The sequence below is a fragment of the Poecilia reticulata genome, chromosome 16, assembly GCF_904066995.2.
Source record: "Poecilia reticulata chromosome 16, P_reticulata-male-v2, whole genome shotgun sequence".
NCBI classification, from domain to species: Eukaryota; Metazoa; Chordata; class Actinopteri; order Cyprinodontiformes; family Poeciliidae; genus Poecilia; species Poecilia reticulata.
This window is the reverse complement of record NC_088845.1, coordinates 28,407,350-28,432,335: the sequence shown is the minus strand read 5'-3', so window position 1 is coordinate 28,432,335 and position 24,986 is coordinate 28,407,350. Positions and strand designations below refer to the sequence as shown.

The window sequence follows — 24,986 nt, the reverse complement described above, 5'->3', positions numbered from 1 at the left end:
TGGTTTTTATTTAGGTATCTAATAGGAAATGTGACATTTGACTTCACAATTAGGCCCTACTTGTGTTGGTCTGTCAAAAAAAACAAAAAAAAAACAGTAGGACACAGTGAAACAGATGTAAATCACTTGAGGACATCCAAAAACGTTCCAGAGGTTTGAACAGCTTTGCTCATGACCCGAATGATGATGGTTTTGAACTCTGTTTTCACACCAACAACAGACTTACTTGTCTTCACTGAGTTTGGTAAAGGTAGGAAGAAACAGCAGATTAGAGACAAAGAGCATTGAGTCACAGACTGGTGGAGGTATGATGACAGGAAAACGATAGAAGTTGTAGACGTTTGTAATTACTTACGGCTTCTTCCCCTCCAGGGTGTTGAGATGAGTCTCGAGAGACTCCAAAAGACTTTCTGGGGCCTGCAGAGAAAATGCAGAGTGACTCCTAATCCTGACCTGTTGGATGCATGAATGTTTCAGTCAATGTTTCTTTAATCAAGTAGGGATCCCTGGCATGTAGAACATTATACCAAATCAGAAGGAATCTGATCCACACAGTTTATGTGCCATAACTTAAACAGAGACCCAGAAAGGGAGAAGAATCGGAAAACAGATGTGTTAAGGATAAAATAAGTTAAAAAAAAAAAACTGTATGCAAATCGAGAGAGCACAGTTCCAGCCAGTCAGAGTGCAAACCTGCATGCTCCACTCGGACACAACCAGCTCCTAGCATGCAACAAAAGGGATAGCTCAATACCCAGCTAGTTTTGTTTTTTCCCCCACTAAAGGTCAAAGCTAAATCGGCCAATAAAACAATCATTAATTGGATTTCCACACTGATTTCCTGTGTCTGTCTATTCAGAGCTTTAAAATCTGTTATGCTAAAACTTGAAATGAGCCAGACTGATAATACACCTGAGAGGGACGGGCAGACAGTCTGTCCCTATGAGTTTTTCAGGCGTCTGTCCTCACCACCCAGTGCAGGCCTGTAACAGCTCCATTACTGCACTGCTCAGGCCCAGACAGCGCCAGTGTGAGGAAAACCTTTTAAAACTTGTTCTGATAAAACCGTCATTAGAGCATATTAGATAAACGGTCAGATTATTAGTCATTATAAGTGATGATTTACTGTCAAATTGGCTGGAATGGGAGGACATTAGCTGAACGTAATGCTAATATTCTGTAGTTTCAAGTATCAGTAAGAGTGATAGTATCCACCCTGTTGCACATAATATGACCCATAAACACAAGCAAATGTATGGAGGTTTGCCTGGGAATTTTAAGTCTACATGCAGTTAAGGGCTGTTTCAGACTGAAGAGGAAGATGTTTGTTTACATTTTACAGTATTTACCCAGCTTCTTTGCACAGTCTTGATCAACTAGTGCAAGGTTATTTTTAACTTGATGATAGGCCAATAATGGTTTGTCATCTGATTTTTTATTTTGGCCAGGATTAACATGCAAATGAGCTGACTTAAATGTAAAGATAAGTACATTTGCTGCTTGGACAGACATAATTAGAAGTGACTGACCTATTGATGGATTTTTCTGTGAAGTACAACTCCAAATTATTTGCAGAAAATTTGCCTATTTGAGGATTTTCAGAAACAGATTCTCTAGCTTCAATAATACTTTACAAAGCAGCCAATCCATTAATTTCCTGATTGTCGCTGATTGGCTGTTCCCCCGGTAGGTGACATAAGAGAGACTGTGGATGCTAGCTTCTGCTGTAATGCTAAGACGGTTTCCACTGACCGTATTAACAACATTTAATTTCCTTTCGGGATCAGTTAAGTATTTTTAATTAAATTTAAATGAATTAATGCATATTGAGATATATTTGACATTTGAAGGTAGTTGTAAACGTTTTTTTTACAGGAGTCTAAAATATTTGCATATAACCCCAGCTAATACTGGGGGTCCACTGTATTAGAATGAGCCATTTTTTTATCCTCAATGATCAATAAAGGTAATTCTTTTTAAGGAAGGCTTTGTATATATCCATTGTGATGTCTATTTGTCACCCGACCAATCTTAGCACTCAGCAAAAATAACTTCTGCCTAATCACAGCTCTTCAATAAAGATTGTTGTAACAAGATTGTGCAACAATGCCTGAAAAATAAATATGGTTTCTGCATATATTCAAATCAATATAAGCAAAACTGCTGTGGAACAGTACAGCACTGATAATATAAATTTATCTTGTATAATCAACAAAATTTGGCTTTAAAGTTAGAAGCCACACCCAGTTTTTGCCGTCCCAATGCCATCTTGAAACACGGCCTAGTCAAGGTTTTTTTGCGTCGCAGCAGAGCCGACACCATGGTGCGCATCTGGTTTGTGCCACCTGTTTAGCATGCCGTCGATGCAAATCATTCATGCTGCCGCTTCCAAAACAATAACCTCAGCTGTCGAGTTTCCACCGCAGGTCACAGCTTAACCGTCTGAAATGCAAGATGTAAAAATCAAGTTTCTCATCCGGGGAATCTGGTGCATCTTTAAGTGATCCACGAATCGGTAATTCATAATCCTTGTGACGCACACGCGGTCATGGAAACTCCACAGAACAAAACCCAGAGATGCATCTCTTCAACTGAAAATGCGTTTTGCGGCCTCAGCAGCTGCCTGCATGTTGCTTTCATCCAGTTCCACTTCGTCTGAGTGGCTACAGTCTGCAGCTAGCTGCGCGTTGTGCATCAATTCAGCGCTCTCAAAAAATAAATAAATAAAATGGCTCTCCTCCCCTAAGCTGTCTTGCTCCCAAACGCTAGCGCTGTGCACAACTCGCTACTCACACTCTCAGCCTGAATGATCAATCTGCATCTCTGAAAGTAAAAAGAGAAGGGGTGGGCAAAAACAAGGGTCAATAATAAAAAATAAATAAATTTAAAAAAAAAAGAACCACAGCTGACTGGTCGGGTGCAGGCATCCCAGGATGTGTTAAGTGTTGTTAAGAAGAAGAAGCAACCACCGTGAAACAACAGCAGTAAGGAAAAAAAGGTGGAGGACATTCGTACTTCATGCAAGACAGTTAGGAGGTCATTAGGAAAAAAAAAAAAACCTGACATGAACTGTTAGAGGCTTAGTGAACATTTTTAATTTGATAGTTTTAAAAGCTGAAAAAAAGTTTCAGTGAGTCATACCTGAGTGAGCTCAGGTATGTCGTTTTTGTCTATTCCCACTTGCTGCAACAGAAAAAGCGACACTTTAAAATTCAAGTTTAGTGTCAAACTCAAGATCCACAACAACTTTTTATGTGGCCCTCTAGAGACACATAAATAAAACCTTCAAGAAAGCACTCAATCAAATTAAAGCAGTTTTTATTCTGTCAAAATACGTTAATGTGAAAAAAGTTCATTGTTGTTAACTTTAAGGAACGTTTGTCTCTCATCGACTGCAGATACACCCAGTTATTCATATCTTAACACTTTAATAGGTAGTTTTATCGATATGTTTTCCCACAACCGGCCTTACATGATCTTGATGTGACCTGAAATAAGAACGAGTTCGACACCCCCCGCCTCTGCTCCAAAAGATACCTCTGCAATTTTGAAGAACTCAGACACCCGGGTCATCCGCGTCAGGAATCTCTTGTAGATCTCCAGTCCGTCTTTACACTGGCTCCTCTTCATCTGGAAAAATTTCTCTGGACAAACAAAATGGTGAAAAATGTCACCCTTAAAATATACGATGCACCGTTCAACGAGGGGCCACGAACAATGCAACAAAAAGCACTTCAGCTTTTACGACGGACTCCGTGGAAGCAGAAGCGCGTCCTCTCTGGGGTGAATTGGCTGTGAGTTACACGTCTGCTATGAAATACATGAAACTGGATGAAATTCCACACCCTTGTGATTATTTCAGGATTTGTAAAGGATTCCTGAGCAGCTTTATGCTGGAGACGATGTGGGAAACCTAGGTGAAAATACACAGCTTAGCATCACCCACTAATTCTTTTGAGCACTGGAAAAATATTAAGGAAGAGAAAGAAAATTATTAAAAAAGGGAAGTCCATTTAATTTACTCTGCGTTATAGCGGCTGATGTTTTCAATGCTGACCAAAAGATACATACTACGTACTGCACTGTTGACTGAAAAGAAAATCAATACTTTCAATTGGAAAAGTGTGAAGTCATCAAATGTAACTGAATGGACAGAGAGGACATTTGTTTTGTGTGACTGAATTGTGGAACTATAAAAAATAAATAATTATGAAAAACAATGAAAAGCAAGATGTTATGACAATTTAAAGCATTGAATGCATCAGTTTATTCTTTTGTTTCCTTTTTCCTATTCTCTCTCCTCTCTGTTTTATTTGTTTAGAAATATTTTGATTTCAAACACAGAATTAGAAATAACTGCATGCTCTAACACAGTTTCCCAAAAGAACGCTGTCAAAGGACCAACAAAGTTCAGTCTGTATTGTGAAAATGACGGTGCACGCCTTTTAAATATTAAGTTTCACACCAAGCACCCTTTCAAGTTTAAATTAAGGTTCTGTATCAGACCTATGAATTCATAAAAGCCATATTTCTTCCAACATTTGAATAAAATCCGCAAAAAGAAAGTGTTTCCTCACCAAGCAGATTGATGATGCCGTCATTGTAGCAGGCGTACAACTTGATGAGATCTTTGAAGAGAAGGAGAAAGCAGGCGTTTATCACGCCGTTGTTCAGATCTTTGGGCTGAACCTGTGAGCAAAAAGTGAAAATTAGTTTTTGATTTAGAGCTGCAGATATTTAAGAGGGAAAAAATTTAGTGTTTAAAAGCCATAGTCAGATTTACATCTTGTAGTATCTTTATAGAAACACACATGAATTGCATAGAAGTACTTAATGACACAGCAGAATTACCAAAAATCACACACAAAATAATCAAAATCCAACAAAACTTTCTGGTTTTATTATTAGTTTAATAGCGATTAAAACATAGGGTGACAGGCTGCGAGTTTGTGTTTCCCGCAGCGAATTTGATGAACACTGTCACCATGTTATCAAGTGTCTCTCACCTCAAAATCCAAAAGCGAGTCGATCTGGCTCTGCAGGATCGGCATTCCTTTCAATAGCTTCTCCACGGACATGGTCCTCATCGCTCCGTCGGCTCTGAGATTCAAGGAGCAGAGAAAATTACACAGCAACTCTTTGAAACATTTACATTTGATGAGAAAACATTAACTTTTCTACAACGACATGTTCTGAAAGCTCTTCACACATCTATCGCACATATCGTCCACCTGCCTCGCTTCTATTCTGTTCAGGTTCGGTGCCTGTTTATGCAGCCATAGTAAAAACCTTATGTCTGCCAGTTTACAGAGCTGTAAAATATCCAAACATGATCAAAAACCTTCTCTGTATTCATCTCTTCAGTCTGGAGAAGCTCCAGCATTATCCGTCACAACAAACTAGTATCACACACAGATTCCCTTGTGAGATGAGTTCTACCTTAATGGATTAGGGGGGAAAAGGGAAGGAAGATAATCTTTTAACTCTTGATAAAAACAATAAAGTTCGTTAGCCGATGGAACCTTGGCGACTATGATAAAACGTAACGGAGAATTAAGCAACCGTACCCTTTTTTAACTCGTCCAAAGTCGAAGGACATCTGTCTGTAGGCGAAGGCCTTCTCGTTGAGATAGCGGCTGTAACGTCTGATGAACGTGGACATGTCATAGCCTGAGGAGAACACATCCATATCATCATGTCTGCAGTGAGCAGTGTTCCCATTGTGCAAACTGATGAAGCATTTATTTATTTTTTTTGTTTTGTTCTTTTGAAGGATGTGACCTTACTCTGGTGACAATAAATGACGCTCTGTTTAGACATTACAGACTTTTTAGAGACAGTCATTACGTTGTAGAGAAGAGGAGTTGTGATTTTTTTTTTCACCAGTGAACAGAGTCTGGATTTCTGCTCTATGTGCATGCAGTAAAGCTGCTCCAAACTCATATCCATCTGGGAACTATAATTGAGAAAACACATGCCTGTCCTTTAACTTAAAGCTTGACTATAAAGGTCCACAGATACAGGAAGCAAAAACGAACAGAGGGAATGAATGAACCATTGAGGGATCTCACTGTACATTTAGAGAATAGCTGAATAAACAGTATAGATATTTATTTTCAAGTTACTTAAGAGTACTCTTAAGCTAAATTGTGCTTAAATTAAACAGATTTTTCTTAGTGATTGTATAATGTTCAAAGTGACAATTAAAATATTAACTTTCATTGCAAAATATGTCAGTCACTTTTCCTCTTTATTCATTTTTTCACAAAATGGGGAAAAAAATTTCAGATGGGCCGGTAGAAACTTGGCAAGTACTACAAGATAATGTCATTATTGCGCTAAATTACATGTAATGGGCCCTACAAACATTTAGACACACTTATTTTATTTTATGTCTCCTCCCTGCCCCAAGTAAAATTTTGACAGTTTTTTTCTGACTAAAAAAACAGAAAAGTAACTAAAAATCTAAATAAGATAAAGATTCTGTTGCTAAAAAAAATGCCAAAACTAATTATTTTTCTAGTAAATTGGGTACTTTAGATTTATATTAACCAAAATAAAAGTGGTTAAAAAGTGATTTTGTCTCAGCTTAGCTTCATCCTAAATATGAAGCTAAGAAGCTAAAAACCATTAATTTTACCACAGAGGTTAAAGGATAGGAAAGAGCTATGTATTTTTTTTATAATCCCTTCATGATAAGTTATTTTATGCTTGTGGTAAGAGGCATAAATATGTTTAACAGTTAGTGAAACAACTCAACATTAAAAGTAATATGCAAACAAATTCATTCAGCTAATTTGGGGTTCAGGTCTGCTAAGTTAGCTAACTTGCTAGCTTTTCTGATTAAAGTCATTCCAGAGCAGAAAAACATCAAACCAAACCCAAAACTTTCATGCTGCTGGCCAACTCAGAGTAGCTAAAAATGACTGATGTATGAATACAGAAATAATGAAAAGATTATTTACTTCCATGGTGATTCAGTAAGTCTGTTCCAGGATGCACCATGTTAGCATTACTTCTGCCGTATTAGCATTCTTCACAAAAATGCGTTGCAAAATCACTCATCTTACAATAACCCAACGTAAAAGGAGAGAGAGCATGTTTTACTAGAGTGACAAGCTGCTCTTTTTTAATATTTTAGAGTTCCTGACGGCGCTCTATGTTCGTCAGCCTCTGTGGGAACATTTCTTAACATGGGAGGCATTAAAAGGGGCTTAAAATGCACACTTTGGCTCTGTAAGCTCTGCAGTCAAGCAAGCAGAAACACATATGTGACAGCAGGCTGTGAACCCGGTATTTATTACTGTGGGTGATGTCCTAATTTCCATAGCAATTGGTTCCTCTGACTGCAGCAGAGACTACTTGTGGATGCCAAGGTGTATTTTGCTGCCTTAAGTAAAAAAAAACAAAAAAAAACAAAAAAACAGATTTCATACACTTATTTTTATGAGTCAATGGGAAAAAGAATGAAATTTAATTTTAAAAAGTGCCACATCCAAGTAAGCTATATGGCTATTTAATTTCACCTTGCTTAAAAGGATGTGAACAAATCTGCATGTTTTAAGGGTCATTAACGTTCAAGAACCAGATCATTTTATTTTGGTTCATTCTGTTTGAGTGTTGAAGCTGCTCCTTTAGAGCTGTGTGTAACGTCGTAACTGTTTGGGTCAGACGCCACGCACCATGGGAGCCGGTTTTGTCCAGGAAGTTGCTGAGGTTGAACAAGGTGTTCCTAGATGCCAGGAACTGGACAAATCTCTGCAGAAAAGGGCAAATGCATAAAGTTACGTATTTATCGTCCTAGTGAGTAAGCAGCCCCTGCCTCTGTCAAGTCTTTAAAATCACGGTGGACACATCTCAGAGGAGTCAAGCAGAACTCTTTCAGAATATAAAGTAAGTAGACTTAATAAGTCAAATTATATTTTTTGTTTCTGATATTTAAATAAAGATGAAGGTAAGCATTAATCTAAGTTGGACACATAATGTCCAAAAAACTAGAAAGTAGTGCAAAAATAAACTCCAGTGGTATTAAACCATTAAGAATATCCCAACTTCTTGTTTACCAGAAACAGGAGGCAAATTAGTAAAACTTTGATGGAAAGAAATACAAATCTCGAAAATTACAAACCATTTGTGATACATATGTTTGTTCCCAGACCAAACATAGTATAATTTAGTGACCCATGCCAACACAACGCAGTTGACCGTGTTCCTGCTGTGATGTCAACAAGGTTTATACCATTATAACGTTGCTGGAATATTCCCTAATCAGTATTCAGAGAGAGACGGGTCAATACCATAGGCCTTGTCAATCCACAGATGTCTGAACAACGGGAAAAAGTTATTAAGGTACATTTAACTCTAGTTTCTATTTTTAAAAATGTGTAAATGTGCTTGAAAAGATGAAGGTAAAAAACTCCAATTATAGTCTAAAATATATCTGACCTGCAATGTGGAATAAATGTCAGCATAAAAATTGCCAATGTCTAGAGGTGGTAGAAAAGTGAAAGGCACAGAGTTTTATTTGAATGCATCATACTCATATTGTAAAGACGACGAGATGTGAAGGAGAGACGTCCCTATCTGATCCCATGTATCGATATTTTACTGACAAACTCAACACCAAGACACATTGCTGCATTTTCACAAACAATTTTACAATTTAACAGTCTCTCCAGTTTTCCTGGTAGAACTTGTCTGCATTATTTTGTTGGTGGAATCGGGGTTTATGACAACAAACCGGATTGTCCTTTCTGTGCGTTTTATGGGACTTTCTTCTTTCATCATTACAATTACATATCAACCCAAAGTGGTCAATTTAGTGAGAGAAATTCAGTTTCTCCCTACAGGGTACCCAATAAGGAAGAGGTAATCTTTTCCTGTAAGCTAATACCGCACAAAATGAACTGGAACCAAATTTAAATAATGTTACAAGACATGAAAACAAAGTATAAAGTGGCTAGCATTAGCTAGTATTAACCCAACACTCTCCACTAACTAAGCCATGTCAAAAAATGTGTCGGCAGCAGACGCTTCTCGCAAGGGATAAGATGCATTGTTCTTTGTCTAAACAAAGACCTTATAATTAAAATCAATGCAGGCCACGCTGATGTACTGGAATGAATTTTCAACTTGATTTTTATGTTAATATTGTTTCTGTGTGTTCACAGAGCGTTGACTGAAACCTCTTATAATGCACAAACGGTGTTCTGTTTTGCATTTAGGCCCTCACAGCTAAAATAGGTTGGTTAATGAGCTAAAAAGGCAAAAATATATCATGCTTTCTGCGTGCAACACATTCACACAGATTGGCCTTACCTCGTTGCCATGCACCATGAGGTGATGTGTGGTGATCAGGGCTTTGAAAACCACCACCCAGCTGGCGTTGCCCACCCTCTCCAGCAGCGTGTCTGCCATCTGGGGGACGTTCACGTTGGAATCCTGGGTGGCCTGGATCAGGTCTGAGGAGCAGAGCGAGGACAAATATGAGGTCAGGTGATAAATGTCGGCAGAGACTCATACAGTGAAGCTTTCAGTAATAATGCAAACAGATTGGAGCAAGGAGGAAGACAGGTGTCCAGAAAACAGATAGGACTATGGAGAATAATTGTGTGGATATTAAATATCTACTTCTGTGTAGCTCACAGTAACACCGTGTGAAATTACACTGCTTAGTGCCCACTAGTGTTGCTAAAAATCATTTAATTGTGTTTAAATGATCAACTTCCTATTTGAAGCAGGAATCTACAGTAAGTTCAGGTTGTGAGCTGAGGTGGTTCTCGTCTCATCAAGCTTGCCGTTTTGCACTCAACAGAAATGTATTCGGAGGATCGTTTCACATTATGATGCTTTTGCTTACTGTGAGTCACACTGGCTGCTGCTTTGTTTGGTTTCTGCAGCAGAGCTCTTCAGCTAGCTTAGGGAGCCAGAAAGAGAGAGTGGAATATTCCACAGCAGAAAGATACACAAAAGACGAGATGACTGCAACGAGACTGAAACCCCTCAGCATTACAGATGATGGCAGATGCAGCACCAAATTGATAAAATACCACACCAAACATTTAGGACGTTTTAGTAGGAAAGCAACCTTTTCACAGATTTTTTTTTTTTTTTTTTTTTTTGGATTGTTGCATCCATTTTTGTGAAGGTAAAAAACACGAGTAAAATGTTTTATTTTAAAGTTGTTGTAATATTTTTCGCTAATTCCCAAACAGTCGTGACAGCTAACTGGTTTTTCTATAATTCACCTTAGAGAGTGCGACTTATCAAAACACAAACAGTCGGGAAATTTAATACAGTGCATAAATGGTACGCGCTCAAGCGACATTGTGTAGTACCATTGGAAATCATCAAGACGAATTAACACTTTTCACCCAACCTCACAAAGCACTTTACTCTTTTATCCGTCTATTTGTTTTTCCGAACCCGAATATAGTGAAGCAAACAGCTGTTTTCAACTAGCAACTAATTCCTCCTCACTCTTTACAATTGTGCTGCAAAACATTGTCAATATTCCGTTAATGTTGGAAGAAAAAACATTTAATTTCGCAACTGCGATGATGTATCCAGTAAATAAGAAACGTAATTAAACTCACGTGTGAATAGTTTGACATTAAAAACACCTGCCACGCCATGACCCGCCAACTACTTCCTGTCGTCTTCTTCTTCGTGGTTTGAGCCAGTGGCAACATCCGATCATGTGACCAGTGTGATGCGAAAAAAGTGCTACCATTTTGATAGAGTCCCTGATAAAACGCCTCATTCTAACGGCAAAACGTGTTTTTCTTTTAATCAAAAACCGAAAGCTTTTTTTAATCTGGTATGTTTTTAAATCATGAATTAGTCATTATTTTTTTCAATTTCACAAGCCACAACCAGCCCAAATTACAAACAGACCAACAGGTAAGAGATTTATTTAAAAAGAACATAGATGACAATAGGAAGCAGGCCTTAAAAAACAACATTTCCTGTCCCCATCTCAGAACAGAAGCAACCTAAAAAATTTTAAGTGAGATAAAACAAGATGAGCCTGGAAATAAAGCTAACTACATATAGCTACATATAAAGAATGAACTGTTTTATTCTGAGGACCTTTACATTGAAAGCTCATCGGTCGGTGTAAGACTACTGAGCAGTAGTTTTTGATATTGGCAACATGGCTCTGTGCTCAGGGTGTCCTTGCACCAGAGGGTAGCCTGAATGCTCAGAAATAGAAAAGCATTCTCAAGACTGAGTTTTGTTTATGTCCTGCCAATGGAAATGAGAAGCACCCTCCCCATGTTTTGCACATTTAAGGCACTGTAAAAACAACATGTGTGTGCATCTATGGCTACAGTTTGAAGTCTTTTGTATTTACTGCCATCTAAAGCTCTTTATAATAGGTTATGTTTGCTTTAATATAAAAGAAATCAACACACTTTTCCTTTCAGCAAATATTTCCCTGCCAGCTACAAACATTGACTCCCATTTAAACCCGATGTGTTTGCTTTTGCTTTGTGCTCTCATTTTTTAAGACAAATTGCCTTGTGCTTTTGCTTCTGACGCTTTCAATTCGTCGCTGCATGTCTCTCTTCTGCCGCATCTGAATCGGTTTGCATTAGTTAGAAATATGAGCCGCGGTGGACAGGGAACAGTCACAGTATTATTGCCATGCTTGGTGTTGAATGAGTTTTACAATGTTTTTCATTGTTTCAGCTGGCAGCTCATTTGACAAGCCCATGTTTTCGGCCATTTAGCAAAGCTCAACAGCTTAGCTCTTGGGTACTGCCACTTCCCTATACGTATTGCTCTAATAGCGTGTTCTCTGAGACTCAGATGGAGACAAAGGTTCGTTTGACCTCTGACAAGTCAGACGGCTCCTTTGCTTCCGCTATCATGCTTCCATCATGCAGCAATAACAAGTGCGCGTTTCCTGTTCAGTAGTAAGACAGCAGGAGCACCGGCACACATAAACACACACACACATGCACACACACACACACAGGAGTGTGAAGGATAATCCCTACAGGGCTGATGAGTCAGCAGCCTGCATCATCCTACGCTCTTCATGTCCCTGTCTCCTTCTGTCTGTCAGCCCGTCTCACTCTCCGCCTGTTTCTCTCTCTGTTGCCTCCTGTAAGAGTCGTTGGCTGTACTACGACTGTAGGGACAAAACGTAACACCTCTTACATTAAATATTGGCTCAGACAGGTGTCCCAGGACCAAGAGGAACTCCACACAGCATCATTTTCGGGAGTGGAAAAAAAGCTGAATCCAGTGAAAACGGGTTAAGCCGCAAACACAATAAAAAAAAATTAAAAAAAATAGAACTATGAAGATATGCAAAAAGGATGAAGACTGAATGGAAGAGAAGTCATCAGCCTTGTCTACTGATCCCATGTACCCAAGCGCGCTTATTCATATTTACACACGTGCAGCAGTGTGAGTGAAACGGAAAGACAGAGAGGACCTGCTGCAAACGAGATTGAGTGTAAGAATGCATACAAATTATCAGTATGAATAACAATTAGCTTTCATTTGCATGCTTGGATCAGGATTTTGTTTATTGCCGCATTGCTCATAAAACAAATAACCGATGACTACACCAATGTATTAGCCAAGGGACCTCTTTCTGTATGTACATGTGGAGCATACAGATGTATGCCAGCGTACCAACGCAAGCTAACGCCATGCCTTTAGCAAACCCACAACACAATCCCCATTAAACCAGGTCAAGGTTTAGTAGTGCTGTTCAGTGTGTCAATGAGGTGTCCCCCGTTTCTGTTTGTTTAACAATATGTGAACAATATCTGTACATATATCTGAACAATGTGTATTTGGGCAGTTGCGGGAGCAACCTGCAGTCAGCTATAACAACGGCTGCAGGAGGAAAGGTGAAGCAGCTGGCGTACACCGCCTGCAAACTTCTTGAGCTCTTTACCCAGCTGACCTGCACAGTGTCAGATAACTGCCACTGAATCTGGGTGCCTCCAAGGCGCCTGCCACACCCGGCAACACGCAGCAGGACTCCGGTTGCAGCAAGCAGCCTGCAACGCATCGATAGCTGTAAGTGATCTCAAAGCCACAGTGTGTGAGTACAACTCAGGGCGAACCCCCCTAAAGAAGCACGCACTGCAGGAAACACTCAATCCTCTCCCTCTCCCTTCCTTTTCCACAGATATGTTTCTGAATGGTGCAAAATACCTACTAGAGACATGCCAAGGTGGTCTCCTTGGCAACAGCTCCCTCGAGCTTGGAGTATGAATTTAAATTCCTTTAAAATCATCCCCACAGTCTGTCGTCGTGATGTTTTCATCACCTGCAGTGACGTGTACTGACTGTCTGGATTCACCTGACTACACATGAGAACCTATAGAATTTCTCTCAGATTAACATCCACTCCTCGCTTTTTATCCTTCCATGTTCAAACAAATGACTCCTAAACATGGCGACAGACGTGTTCAAATGAGGATGCAACACCCGCGGGACGACCTATAGAGCGCTGAGCGGCACATGAATGGAGAACTCGAACCCTGTGTTTATTTTTAAACTGCGCTCACCTTCAGGCAACGTTAAAGAAGGAAAAAGAAGAAAAAAAATACCCAGAATGCACTGTGGCAAGCGTAGCATAGCATAGCATCAACGTGTTGTGGCAGCCAAACGCAGAGGGTGCCAATGAGATGCGGACACTGTGGAGTCTAGATATGACATCTGAGGAATAAGCTGGCAGCCATTGGAACCTGCTGCTGTAGGGAAGACTGATATCAGAGCTGTGCCAACTTCATATGGACACTCAGTCTACTGTTTGCTGTGCTGCAGCTTCTCTCCGTGTCAATAGTGCATAAAAAAAAAAACAATCTCATCTGTATACAGTCACGATGACATTCATCTTGGATGTCAGTTCACAGATCACCAACATGCAATCAAATTTTGTTCAGGAAAGATGAAAAAATAAATCCGTAGTGACATGACGACAACAAAAATGAACCTGGAGGTCAATCAAAATTTATGTGGAAATTTCAAACATTCACGACTTTTCAACTTGCAGAGACAATCGGTTAACTATTAAATGAAAAGAAATGAAATCAGTTCCTTAAATGCGATGCAGTTGGGTGATTCTGAATCAATTTACAAATGTTAAAAACTCTTGGAGAGCGTGGAAAATTCAGAAGGCCTGCAAGAAGAGGGAATAGTGCTGACTGTCCGCATCATTGCGTAGCTCCTGAATTAACATATAACTACAACACGCTTTTTCTATGATGATACAAAGAAGAGTTTTATATAAAATCAAGAAAATTATGGACAACCCTGAGCATCCTCTTCAAAACAGCATGTCTCTTCTAATTCGCTACAGGACATCTTTCCTGTTCATATCCATCACCATCTACAATAACTCTTTGGAGAATTTCTACTTAATGTGAGCTACAGCAACATTTCATTTCCCACTGGGATCAATAAAGTATTTTTGAATTTAATCTGAATTAAAGAGAATTGATTGAGCAGAAGCAGCGAAAAAATAATAAAAACAGCAAAATCTCATGAACAGACTATTTTACTACTATTTGTGCCAAAAGTGTTTGATATATAAAAAAAATTTGTTACTCTACATGGAACAGTATATCAGCAGTGATGTACTTCAAACTTTATATCTTAACTTATAAATAATGTGTAATACATAAATGATCTTTTATGGTTTTGACATCTCTAACCTTTTGGTTGCTTTGAAGGTTCTGCTGAAACTTCAGTAAGAATCAGTAAAGTGTAAGTATTCAGTGGAATATGTATCAGAATGGCTTTTTGTTTTGTATTTAAAAAATCCCCAAGCTGCTTGTGCTATAGCTGTTCCTCAGCTATCACTGCAGCATATTCTAATGACCTAAAATAGGCATAACTTGGCATAATTCAAACCACAAAGTACCTCTAACACAACCCTTGGCATCTGTTGAACACGCATCAACAGGCACACATTAATTAAATTGGCAGAGGGGGATTTTTTAAACAAATTCTTGACAATACTCAACAAGGGGGAAAGTCAAAATGGCTGCTATGAAATAGGCTAACATAGGGGGTAAAAGTTGACCAGGAACACAATTTTTTATTTATTTAAAGGTTTTATCAGCTCTAGTGGCCTTTATTTGATAGTTAGTTGACAGGAAAGTGGGTAATGAGAGAAGGGGAAGACATGCAGCAAAGGTCGCCAGGCCAGGAATTGAACCAGCGACAGCCACGTCAAGGACTGAGGCCTCCCTATGTGAACTGTGCTTAACCCCTGCACCACCACAGCACACTCGGGAACACTAATTTTAAAACACACTACAGGGTCCTTCACCACCTTTAAATCATCTGTGGAAGCATTAGATCCTTTGTAGAAAAATGAAATTAGTAATGAAGCCTTTGTTTTGTTCACAAAATTTTAAAAAGAAGCATTTTTAACCATTTTTTGGCAATGGGAGCCACTTGGAATGAGATAAAGATGAAAGTTATATTGTATGAACTTGTCTAACCTAAACTGGAATATTCTACATGGATAACAGTTTCTACACAAGATCCCATGCAACAATTTCTGTGACATATTTCTGTTCTTCCTGTACAACTCAGCAGTGGAGTAATAATACAGCAGGAAACACTATAGCTTCACTCTATTATTGATATGCAGTTGGCTGATATACTGTTAGCGAACAGCATCACAAAACCATTTACAGTCCTGGGGAACGGCATTTGTCTCCTTTCAGATTTCTGTTTTTACTTTTTTGTCACTGAAATCTTTTAGATAATCTCACAATTTTGCATCAGACAAAAGTAGTCTGAGTAAATACAAAATAAAGTTTTCATTTGATGAGTTAAGTGAAGGAGGCTAGATAATTCGTCCCACCTAATTAAGACTTTTGGAAAAACTTTTCTTGGACTGACTAGACGAAACTGTTTGGATGTTGTTCTGGTGTAAAACAAACCCCACATTTCAGAAACATGATGTCACATCAGGAAGATCATGTGATGATGTTGGGTTGAACAGTGGCTGCTGAAAGTGACTGGTGCTTGACATGTCGCCATTAAAGTCTCCAATAACAGGAAAAAGTTGATTGTCACGTTTTTTAAAATAAGTCACCAAAGGGGTCTAAAAAGTCTCTAGATATAGCAACAAAGTCGCTAAGTTGGCAACAACGCTTTCCCTCATCCAGACCACAGTATCTACACATATGCCTCTTAGTCTGTTGACTCCGCCCACTTTGGTGGAATTTTTCAGAAATTGTCTAGTGTTGATATTATGCTTCCACAGGGGGCTTAGTTACACTTTAAGCTAAAGCACAACAGCAATACAAAGTAAACCAGCAAGTCCAAATCTGAATGGTTTAAAAGAATAAGGTTTTGGATTGGCATAGTCAAAGTCTGCATCCAATGGAGATGCTGTTCCATGGCCATTTAAAAATGCTTGATGGCTGTCGCTACTGCTTTTTTTCCTCTTACTAAATGGGCATTAAATATTCAGCAACTCTTACGTTACAGTTTTTCCTCTTCGGACCCCAGAACATCACATGTAAAGATCAGAAACAGAAACTGAGGGGCAGCTTGAGAGAGGAGAGCATATCTATTTGCTGCTAAGATTTAGAGTAGCATCGATAATAGTGTGGTAGTGTGAAAGATCTTTGACTCGGCTCGTTAATCTGGACCCAGACTGATGGCAGGGCACTCCACCTCCCACGCTGTGTTTGACATTACACAGATACCCGCTGAGTGATCGAGTCTGCAGTACATGCTAGCTTTATCAACAACAAACTTCAAAGTTCTGCTTTTCAGTGCAACTCTTGGCAAAAATCACTCCTCGCTGGGAAAAAAAGAAGAAACAAGAATGGAGGACCAAAGACGACGTAAAGGGGTCTGGATGAAGAAGGGGGCAACCACATACTGTGAACATGAGTGTTTTTTGCCCATTTTATGAATTTAAAATAGAAGTTAGAGCTGCTTTAAGCAATGGAAGGTTCAATACACGCTCTAAGTTGCTTCTGTGTGTGTCCCATATTGGTGCAAAATGAAGCATTTGACTAGAATATGTTTGGCTTAATGAGTTATGCTCTGCAGACCAATGAATGATGAGAACTATCAAGGCAAAAAACAAGAACTGATGATCTACAGCATCCTTGGCTCAAGAATCGGTCCTTTGCGCCTGCCAACAGAACCCTTATACTGGATTTTATTGATGATTTCACTCCAGACATTTTAGAAAGAAATTAGTTTGGAGGTACATCAAAGCAGTCTGGGTTTATATAATACCGGCACTAATTGGACGGCAATCCACAATTCAACAGGACAGGGACATTGAACAAAACACAATGAAAAGCTAACAGTTTGCAGACCGAGCAGTTGTGTTTAGATAAGTTTGGCATGCTATCCTTTCAAATGTAAAGTTTTCCCAAACAGAGTCATTATGTAGTGTCGATGTTAACTTTCTGGGTTTGAGTGGCATCTAGAGATGCAATTACTAAACTCTGATTAACTGAGACACAAAACTCCACTGGAACATCATCCTCTTCTGCCCAGAGGATAAAAGAAAATGATCTTAGTGTCAGGTAGCATTCATGCTGAAAGGAAAACAGAAATGTATTAATTATCGAATAGACGTTCCTAGGTTTCATCAATTGGAAAAGAAAATGTGAAAAACATGCTTAAGTCACTTTTTTTCCAAGTGAATTTTTGGTCCTTCTTACTATAAATAGCCATAAAATGTCATTTAAAGATTATGCCCCTGTTTATTTTTTTCAAATAATTGGAACTTTTAATATCTGTCAGTTATTTACAATTTACTGTACCAGGTTCCAAATACCACATCGACAAACCCCAATGTGATATTTGTCAATTAAGTTGGGTGCTAGGCTATACTATGTTTTATTTGCTCTAGTGGCCTTTACTTTACAGTGAATTTACATGAAAGTGAATAATGAGGGGGGAAGACATGCAGCAAAGGTCACCAGGTTGGAAATCGAACTTGCTACAGCCACGTAGAGTATTAAGGCCTCCATATGTGGGTTGTGCTTAACCCCTGTGCCACCACAGCAGACCACTATACTATATTTTACTATGCTACGTTATACTGTATTATACTATACTAGGGCATGCTATCCTATGTTTTACTTTACTACACAATACTTTATTATACTATTGTATTTTAATCCCATTTTATATATGCAGCCAATGAAAGAACATTGTCAGTGGCAGATATGAAAGAATTTATGAGATGCGAACCTTCTAGAAGTTGGACTTCTAGATTTGTGTGTCTACTACACACACCTAAACACACCTCATATAAAATGTTAAAGTTGGGATTGGGAAGAGACCTCCAAATCTCTTACTTGAATTTTGACTTCATGAGGGTTGAAAACTTTTAAAAACTCAAATTAAACATAAACGGCTAATCAATCTGCATCCTTCAAACTGCAGTTCAGATTTTAATAATTTTTTTTTTTAAAGAACAACATACAAAAATATGTGTATTGTATTACCATTTGAAAATATTAAGAGTGGTGGTGTTCAAAAACCTTAGCACTGAAAAGATCTTTGTTATCAGATTTCTTTTGGAACATTTGCTCTAAAGGAGAAAGACATGTAATATAAAATAGAAGAAAAACTATATAAGTCTCCCTTTTCAAAGGCAGTCATTATAAGACAAAATTAAACAAAGTCTTCCCAGTTATATGATTGAGCGTTTGCCAATGAACATTTCCAAACAGTGAATTCCTTCAGCAAAAAAAAAAGATCAACAAACTTGAATCTTTAGAAAAAAAAATCAGCAAACCAGATGAGTCCAAAAGACCATCCTAAGAGCTTTCCCAGCCTCATCATTATCCATGAGGCCTTCTGGCTCTGAAATCTGGTAACACATTGATTGTGACACATGCAGCGGTAACAGCACCCTGTGTGCCAGAGGGGTCTCAGCATGCTGTTTATGTTTCTCATCGCTTGCCGTCCTGCTTCCCCCACCCCGCCACTCACCAACACACACCCAGCAGGTAACACGTGCTGCTTTCACCCTGAGCGGGCATTCCAGCATCTCTGCTGAAATAAAACTGCTAATTGGAGTTACACTATTCAGAGCAGCAGCAGATAAGGTGATAATTACCAAAGGATTCAGACCTTTCATCTGCGTTGTGATCTTTGGACGATGCAGATACGAAAAAGAGACTTTTTTTCTTAAATAGATTTTCTAAAACGTGACCTTCACACTTACCAAGAAGTCGTGACTGTTGGAACAGCAGTAAGATTTAGTGGTTTGGGAACGCAATGGGCAGATAAAACGATGGAGGCCATTAGGAGCAGCAGGAGTGGTCGGGCTTGTCTTTAGTAACAGAGCCATTTTCATTTGGCCGCCATTCAAGTCTCTTTTTGCTGATTCCTTCTGGTCTGCAGATAAAACTGCCCGAGCAGGCTTAGTTCTCACCTATGCTTCCAGTATTCCTCACAAGAGAAACAAATAGTGTTTATCACACATTCTGCTTATCACAGCCTTCATTTAGCAGCTGCTGTTTAAAGAAAAAGGAAATTTAAAAAATGAAGTTGCACAGACACTTCTGTCCGTCATGAGAGAGACTTACATAAACAGATGTTTTGTAAGGAGTCAGGGCAAATGTTGTGCAAAAACAGATAACCAATACAAGAAAAGCACCTTAAACTCATATTTCTCTGTACAGATATTATGCAATCCCTCCAAAAATGTCTAACAGTACCATATTGACTCGCATCTCACATGGCACAGTGTCATAGAATTAGCAATGAATGTGGTTGGTGCGACAGTCCTCTTTCGTTGATTTGTATCCCATCCAGCAGTTCAGATAATTATACACCAGCACAAAACCCATTTGGAGAAAAATATGCTTCCTAAACAAGACAAGCTACTTGCAAAGGTGAGCTAATACTACTGGATATTAAGCTAAATCTGGATGCAGCTATATTGCAGGCTTTGATCTGAATGGCTTGAAAATCATTCACCAATTCAGACCCTTGACTCACAGCTGCATCTTCTTCTTGGCAACAGCCAATTCAGGCCCCTTCCTCAAATAGCGCACTCAGTGCTTCCAGCCTGGGTCTCAGGATGCAAGCTAAGTGAAGTTGCAAATGTACATCCCATTATGCTGAGCAATCCGTCCCACATTACAAGCCAATCTTCTCCCAGTTTACAAAACGCGTCTGGTTTTTAACCACGGTTGTCTCTCAGCTTCTTAAAAGATCATAATGTGTCTTTAAAGTCTTCATAAACCTCCAGGAAGAGACCGTTTACTATTAAATTGTAGAAATATTTCAAGTACCGGTAAAAAAAAAGCATTCAAGGACTTTGGTCATAGTGTAAAAACAAAGAGGTTAATAAGGCCTGCAGCAAGATTGTATAGACCTTATAAGATGTCAGAGAGACATGTTAGCTTATATTTTGGTAAAATTAACTAATAAGATCAGTGTATTATGCTTTTTACAATGAGAAATGTAATTGTACCGTATTACATCTAACTTTCTGAAGATTCTTGGTCTATCTAAAGTTTTAAAATAGAAGCATGTCCTTAAAGTTGCTTATACCAGAGAGGCACACATGTGGCCGTAGGCTGTGATGTCTTTAATCCAGAAGAACCAGTCTTTTCAAGTTCTTACTGTTTAATATTTTTAACAACTTGTTGAGAGATGAGAGTGAGGTTAGACATACACTATTTGTCTTCTGTGCTTATGTAACATTAATCGACCACCTAAGGTTTGTGCCAAATAAGTAGTGGGAAAAGATACCAATGTCTATAACTCGTTATTAAAGGACAAATTAGATTTATTTGAAAGTGGGTTCTGTTATGAAGTTATGATCGGTCAATATCTTGTCCTTTGCTGTTGGCTGAAAAAGCAATCTCCATTTCATCAAAGTAAAGATGCCAGCAGTATAATTTACTGCAGATTAAATATTGACTACTAAAAGCTCTTTGCAAAGCAACACTTCTAACGAGTTTAACTATGTCTTTAGTTAATCTGTGGCATTTTAGGGCAAGCTTAAAAAAAGATAATTCCACTGTCATCAGTTGTAGTAGTAAAAAGATTTTATTAGAGTGAATCTGAAGAAAAGTAAATAAATTGTGGAAGGCTAAGAGCTAGCCAGAGGGTGGCCATGCTTTTAGCTGACGTATTTAAAAGACTAAAACTGATATTGTATTGTTTTCCATCATTCTGAGAATTTTTTAACTTTACTCCAAACTCACTGCAGTGCGATGTCTGTCACTTTTCTCAGTGAGTGTATCTGGTAGTGGAGGTGCCCAACATTCATCATACCTCTGGTTATCTGTCCATCTGCCAGCTCACTTCCCGTCTAAACCCAGTAAATAACAACTAATCAGACCATAAAATCTACCCAAACAAAAACAAACATTCATTTAAAAACAAAGAAAAAAAGCACATAAACGTTCATGTTGCCAGTTGATTTCAATCTACCATTGTTGGATCAATTTTGCAGATAACTATATTTCTGCACACCAAATTTTGGTTAGGTACGCATTTTTCAATATCTCCTTGTGCAGCACTTACAGTAAACAAATAAAGTAAGGTATGCCAATATACTGGAGTTTTTTCTTATGATGTAGAAATGAGCTAATGATACAAACAAAAAGATTGTTGCAGATAACTTTGTCGAGGAAATATTGAATGTAAGTGGTCTTAAGACAACAAATTAGTTGCAGATTCACAAGGATTTTTTATGTCATTTTCTTTTTTTTTTTAAAGGTGAGCATACTTATTTCTGTCCTCTTAACATAAATTTTGTCCAACAATAGTGAGAAAAACCTCAGTGTCAGTAGCAAAATTAAAGAAAAGCTAGTACTACCCTCCATGAGGGCATGACCATGTTTCTTCACCTGTCACAAAATGCTGAAACAAACTTCTGCAAATTGACCAGTTTACACTTAACTATTAGCTAAATCACCAGGTTTCATTGTTCGTATTTATATTCTGCATGGACTGATTCCCTGTGCTAACACAAACTCATTTGTTTGAGTTTTCCAATTCCAACTTAGAGACATTTCCTCGAACTTCTTTTTTTTTTTCTTGCTCCAAACATTGTGGCTGTTATGTACTAATATATGAAGTGTTTTTTGTGCATTTATGCTCAATGTTTTAATATTGAGTAATTTGAACTTTGAAAGCTCCATTAAAAATTTCTGTATCATTTTTGTTTTAAATATTAGGTTGCATAGTTACAGTGTCATGCCAAAGTATGACACCCCATGGTCTTTTTGTTGTCACATTACAACAACAAACATTAATGTCTTTTATTGTGATCTTATGTGATTTTATGTGATGAACATAGGGTAGTGAATTAGTGTGAAGTGGAAGGAAAATAATACATGGTTTTCACAACATCAAAAAAATCTGCTTTGTAGAACCATCAATTACAGATGCAAGTGTTTTATGTTACTTTACACATCTGAGAATATCAGTTCTGCTTTCATTAAATCCCTCCATTGCAGTTTTAACTGTATGTTTGGGTAATTGTCCTGCTGGAACAAAAACCTCCACCCTATTCTCAAACCTTCTAACAGTCGTTCTTCCAGCAATTTCCTCTACTTCCATCAGTTTCAGCTTCTCTGTCACTACTGGGGCAGCTTGTCCCATGACATGATGCAGACAGCACCGTGTTTTATGATGAAGATGGTGATGTGTAGTGTTACTTATCTGCTAAAGTGTTTTTCAGGTGGATCAATAGGTTCAAATTGATCTGTATGATCTTTTGTTTCTAAAGTCCTTACATGATTTGTGGTCTGCTTTAAACAGGACTTCTTTCTTTCAAAAAAGTGTTTCTTCCCATCTTTATTCCACAAATGCCAGATTCTTCCCTCCATGTTTACTAATGGTATGATTGTTCTTTCTTTGATTAACTATTTTCTTTCTCTGGGCATGTCTGGGTAAGTTTAGTGTTGAGCCATGCTTTTCAGCTTTATGCCTGACTTGATTGCTGTTTGTAATGTTCTCTAACAACCATTTGAGAGCCTTATCTGACAGCTGGATTTGCACTGAGTAAATTTCACATGAGTGAACTCCACTTTAGTCTGGGGTGTCCAAAGCCAGTCCTCAAGGGCCGATATCCTGCTTGTTTTAGTTCAACACCCTGGTAGCAGCTACCTACTCAGCATGCCAATGTTCTTTAGAGACCTTCTAATGACCCTTTATTTGATTCAGCTGAGCTGAAGCACCTAAAAGATGCAGGATGGTGGCTCTTAAGGACCAACTTTAAACAACCCTGCATTGGGTGATACATTTCAAAGTTTATATATGCAAAACATTTGAAATCCATGAGTCATTTTCCTTCCACTTCCATTTTAATTTTTCTTCCACAGCTATATAGTATTTTGTATTGATCTGCTGCATAAAATTCCAATGAGAAAATTTCAAAAAGATAAAGATGTACCACTAGTTTTGCAAGGCACTTCATGGTGTTATATGCATATATATAAATAAGTTAACATTTGTTCTTACTGAAATGTAAAACATGTCAGTGTTATGCAGTTCACAAATCAAATGCTAACTTTTATGTGTTCTCTGTGCTACACTAAAGTGACAAATAATGTCACTGCAAATAGCCAATTTGTCTGCACTTGTGTGTAGCATGTGTGTGTGTAAGTGTTTCTGGTTTTTGTAGTCTCATTAGAACCTCACTTGACACAGTCCCATCTAAGGCCCATAGATAGTATGGGGACCAAATCCCAGACTAATTTATTATTGTATTACTGGTTGGTGGTTAGCACTAGAAATTGAGTAAACACGGTGAAACTTGGGGGCTAGGCTACATTGAATGAATGGAAGTCAGTGCAATCCAAGGGTAGCAGAACAAGCTAGTGTGAATTAGTGACCCTGTACTTTTGAAAGACATTACCTATACTATGGCAAAGATGTAGGTGTAATGAGGGATGGAGGGATGGAGGGATGGAGGGATAGATAGATAGATAGATAGATAGATAGATAGATAGATAGATAGATAGATAGATAGATAGATAGATAGATAGATAGATAGATAGATAGATAGATAGATAGATAGATAGATAGATAGATAGATAGATAGATAGATAGATAGATAGATAGATAGATAGATAGATACTTACACTCCAGGTGTTTTTTCTTTGGGGCTGTCTGCTCATGTGTAGTGGCCTTACACACGGCCCTGGAGACCTCGGAACCCGTCAGGGTGTACTGAGCCGCGGCGATGCGGTCTGTCAGCGTCTGCCCCGACATCTTCTAAATATCCGCTGAGTCCAATCTCCACGATCAGAGTCCAATATGGTCCTACCCCCTCACACACACACGCACGCACACACACGCTCACGCACGCACTCACTCACTCACACACACGCTCTCACACACGCACCAAAAAGAGCGGGCAGCCCCAATAATCCTAGCTGCCCTCGAAAACGGCCGCACAGATCCGGCGCTAGAGAGGAGCCGCGGGGACACTTTCTGATTGCATAACAACTGGAAGTCCGTCCTGTTGGGTATTCACGCGTTTCATTTCCCGAAGGCCGGTATCCAACATTCGGCAGCAAAAAAAAAAAAAAAGGGGGAAAAAAAAAAAAAGGAAAATCCAATCCAAACCCACGAGGGGGGCGGTTTGTTATTATTATTTTATTTCAGATCGGTGTTTCTGTGAATGCAGCCTACCGGATGATGCTGGTCGCTGCCTCCCCCTCCTCCCTGTCTTCCTTCCTCCTCCTGGATAATCCTCACCAGCAGCAGCAGCAGCCGCGGTCCTACCGTCCCTGTGTATCAGTGGGGCATACAGGGAAGCATCATCACCATCATCATTCCCCCCACCATCCAACGCAACTCCGTTGCGGCCTGTGATACAGAAGTTATGCGCCAGACCCCGGCTGGTTCGGATCGCGATTATTTTCGTTGAATTCACATGCTCTTATTTTTTTTCCCTTTTAATTTATTTATTTAATAACTCATCCGCTCCCCCACCCTACTCCAAGTCGAGTGACGCTGCGTTGCCAGTCGCGCTGCTTCCT

At 38.8% G+C, this 24,986-nt stretch overlaps 1 protein-coding gene across 2 annotated transcripts; it reads right to left on the bottom strand.

The window, feature by feature from the left end:
• Window positions 1-207: 207 nt before the first annotated feature.
• Window positions 208-24,986, bottom strand: snap91a (synaptosome associated protein 91a). 2 transcript variants are annotated; one of them, XM_081597687.1, is made up of 10 exons: window positions 24,084-24,986; window positions 9,319-9,461; window positions 7,683-7,758; window positions 5,568-5,670; window positions 5,007-5,100; window positions 4,578-4,689; window positions 3,538-3,644; window positions 3,142-3,183; window positions 356-417; window positions 208-235 (listed from the first exon to the last, which is right to left on the bottom strand). In XM_081597687.1, exons 1-10 carry the CDS (start codon window positions 24,211-24,213, stop codon window positions 223-225), a joined length of 882 nt encoding a protein of 293 aa, XP_081453813.1. In that variant the 5' UTR covers window positions 24,214-24,986; the 3' UTR covers window positions 208-222. The 2 variants fall into 2 exon arrangements, with proteins under 2 accessions (XP_081453813.1, XP_081453814.1); XM_081597688.1 differs by lacking the exon at window positions 208-235 and having other exon boundaries at window positions 352-417.

Excerpts from the sequence above, each read along its gene's own strand:
- snap91a (XM_081597687.1), bottom strand. The coding sequence starts at position 24,213 with ATGTCGGGGCAGACGCTGACAGACCGCATCGCCGCGGCTCAGTACACC. Across the intron at positions 5,671-7,682 it reads GGACAAAACCGGCTCCCATG|GCTATGACATGTCCACGTTC; the intron begins GTGCGTGGCGTC and ends TGTTCTCCTCAG. Across the intron at positions 418-3,141 it reads ACATACCTGAGCTCACTCAG|GCCCCAGAAAGTCTTTTGGA; the intron begins GTATGACTCACT and ends TTTTCTCTGCAG.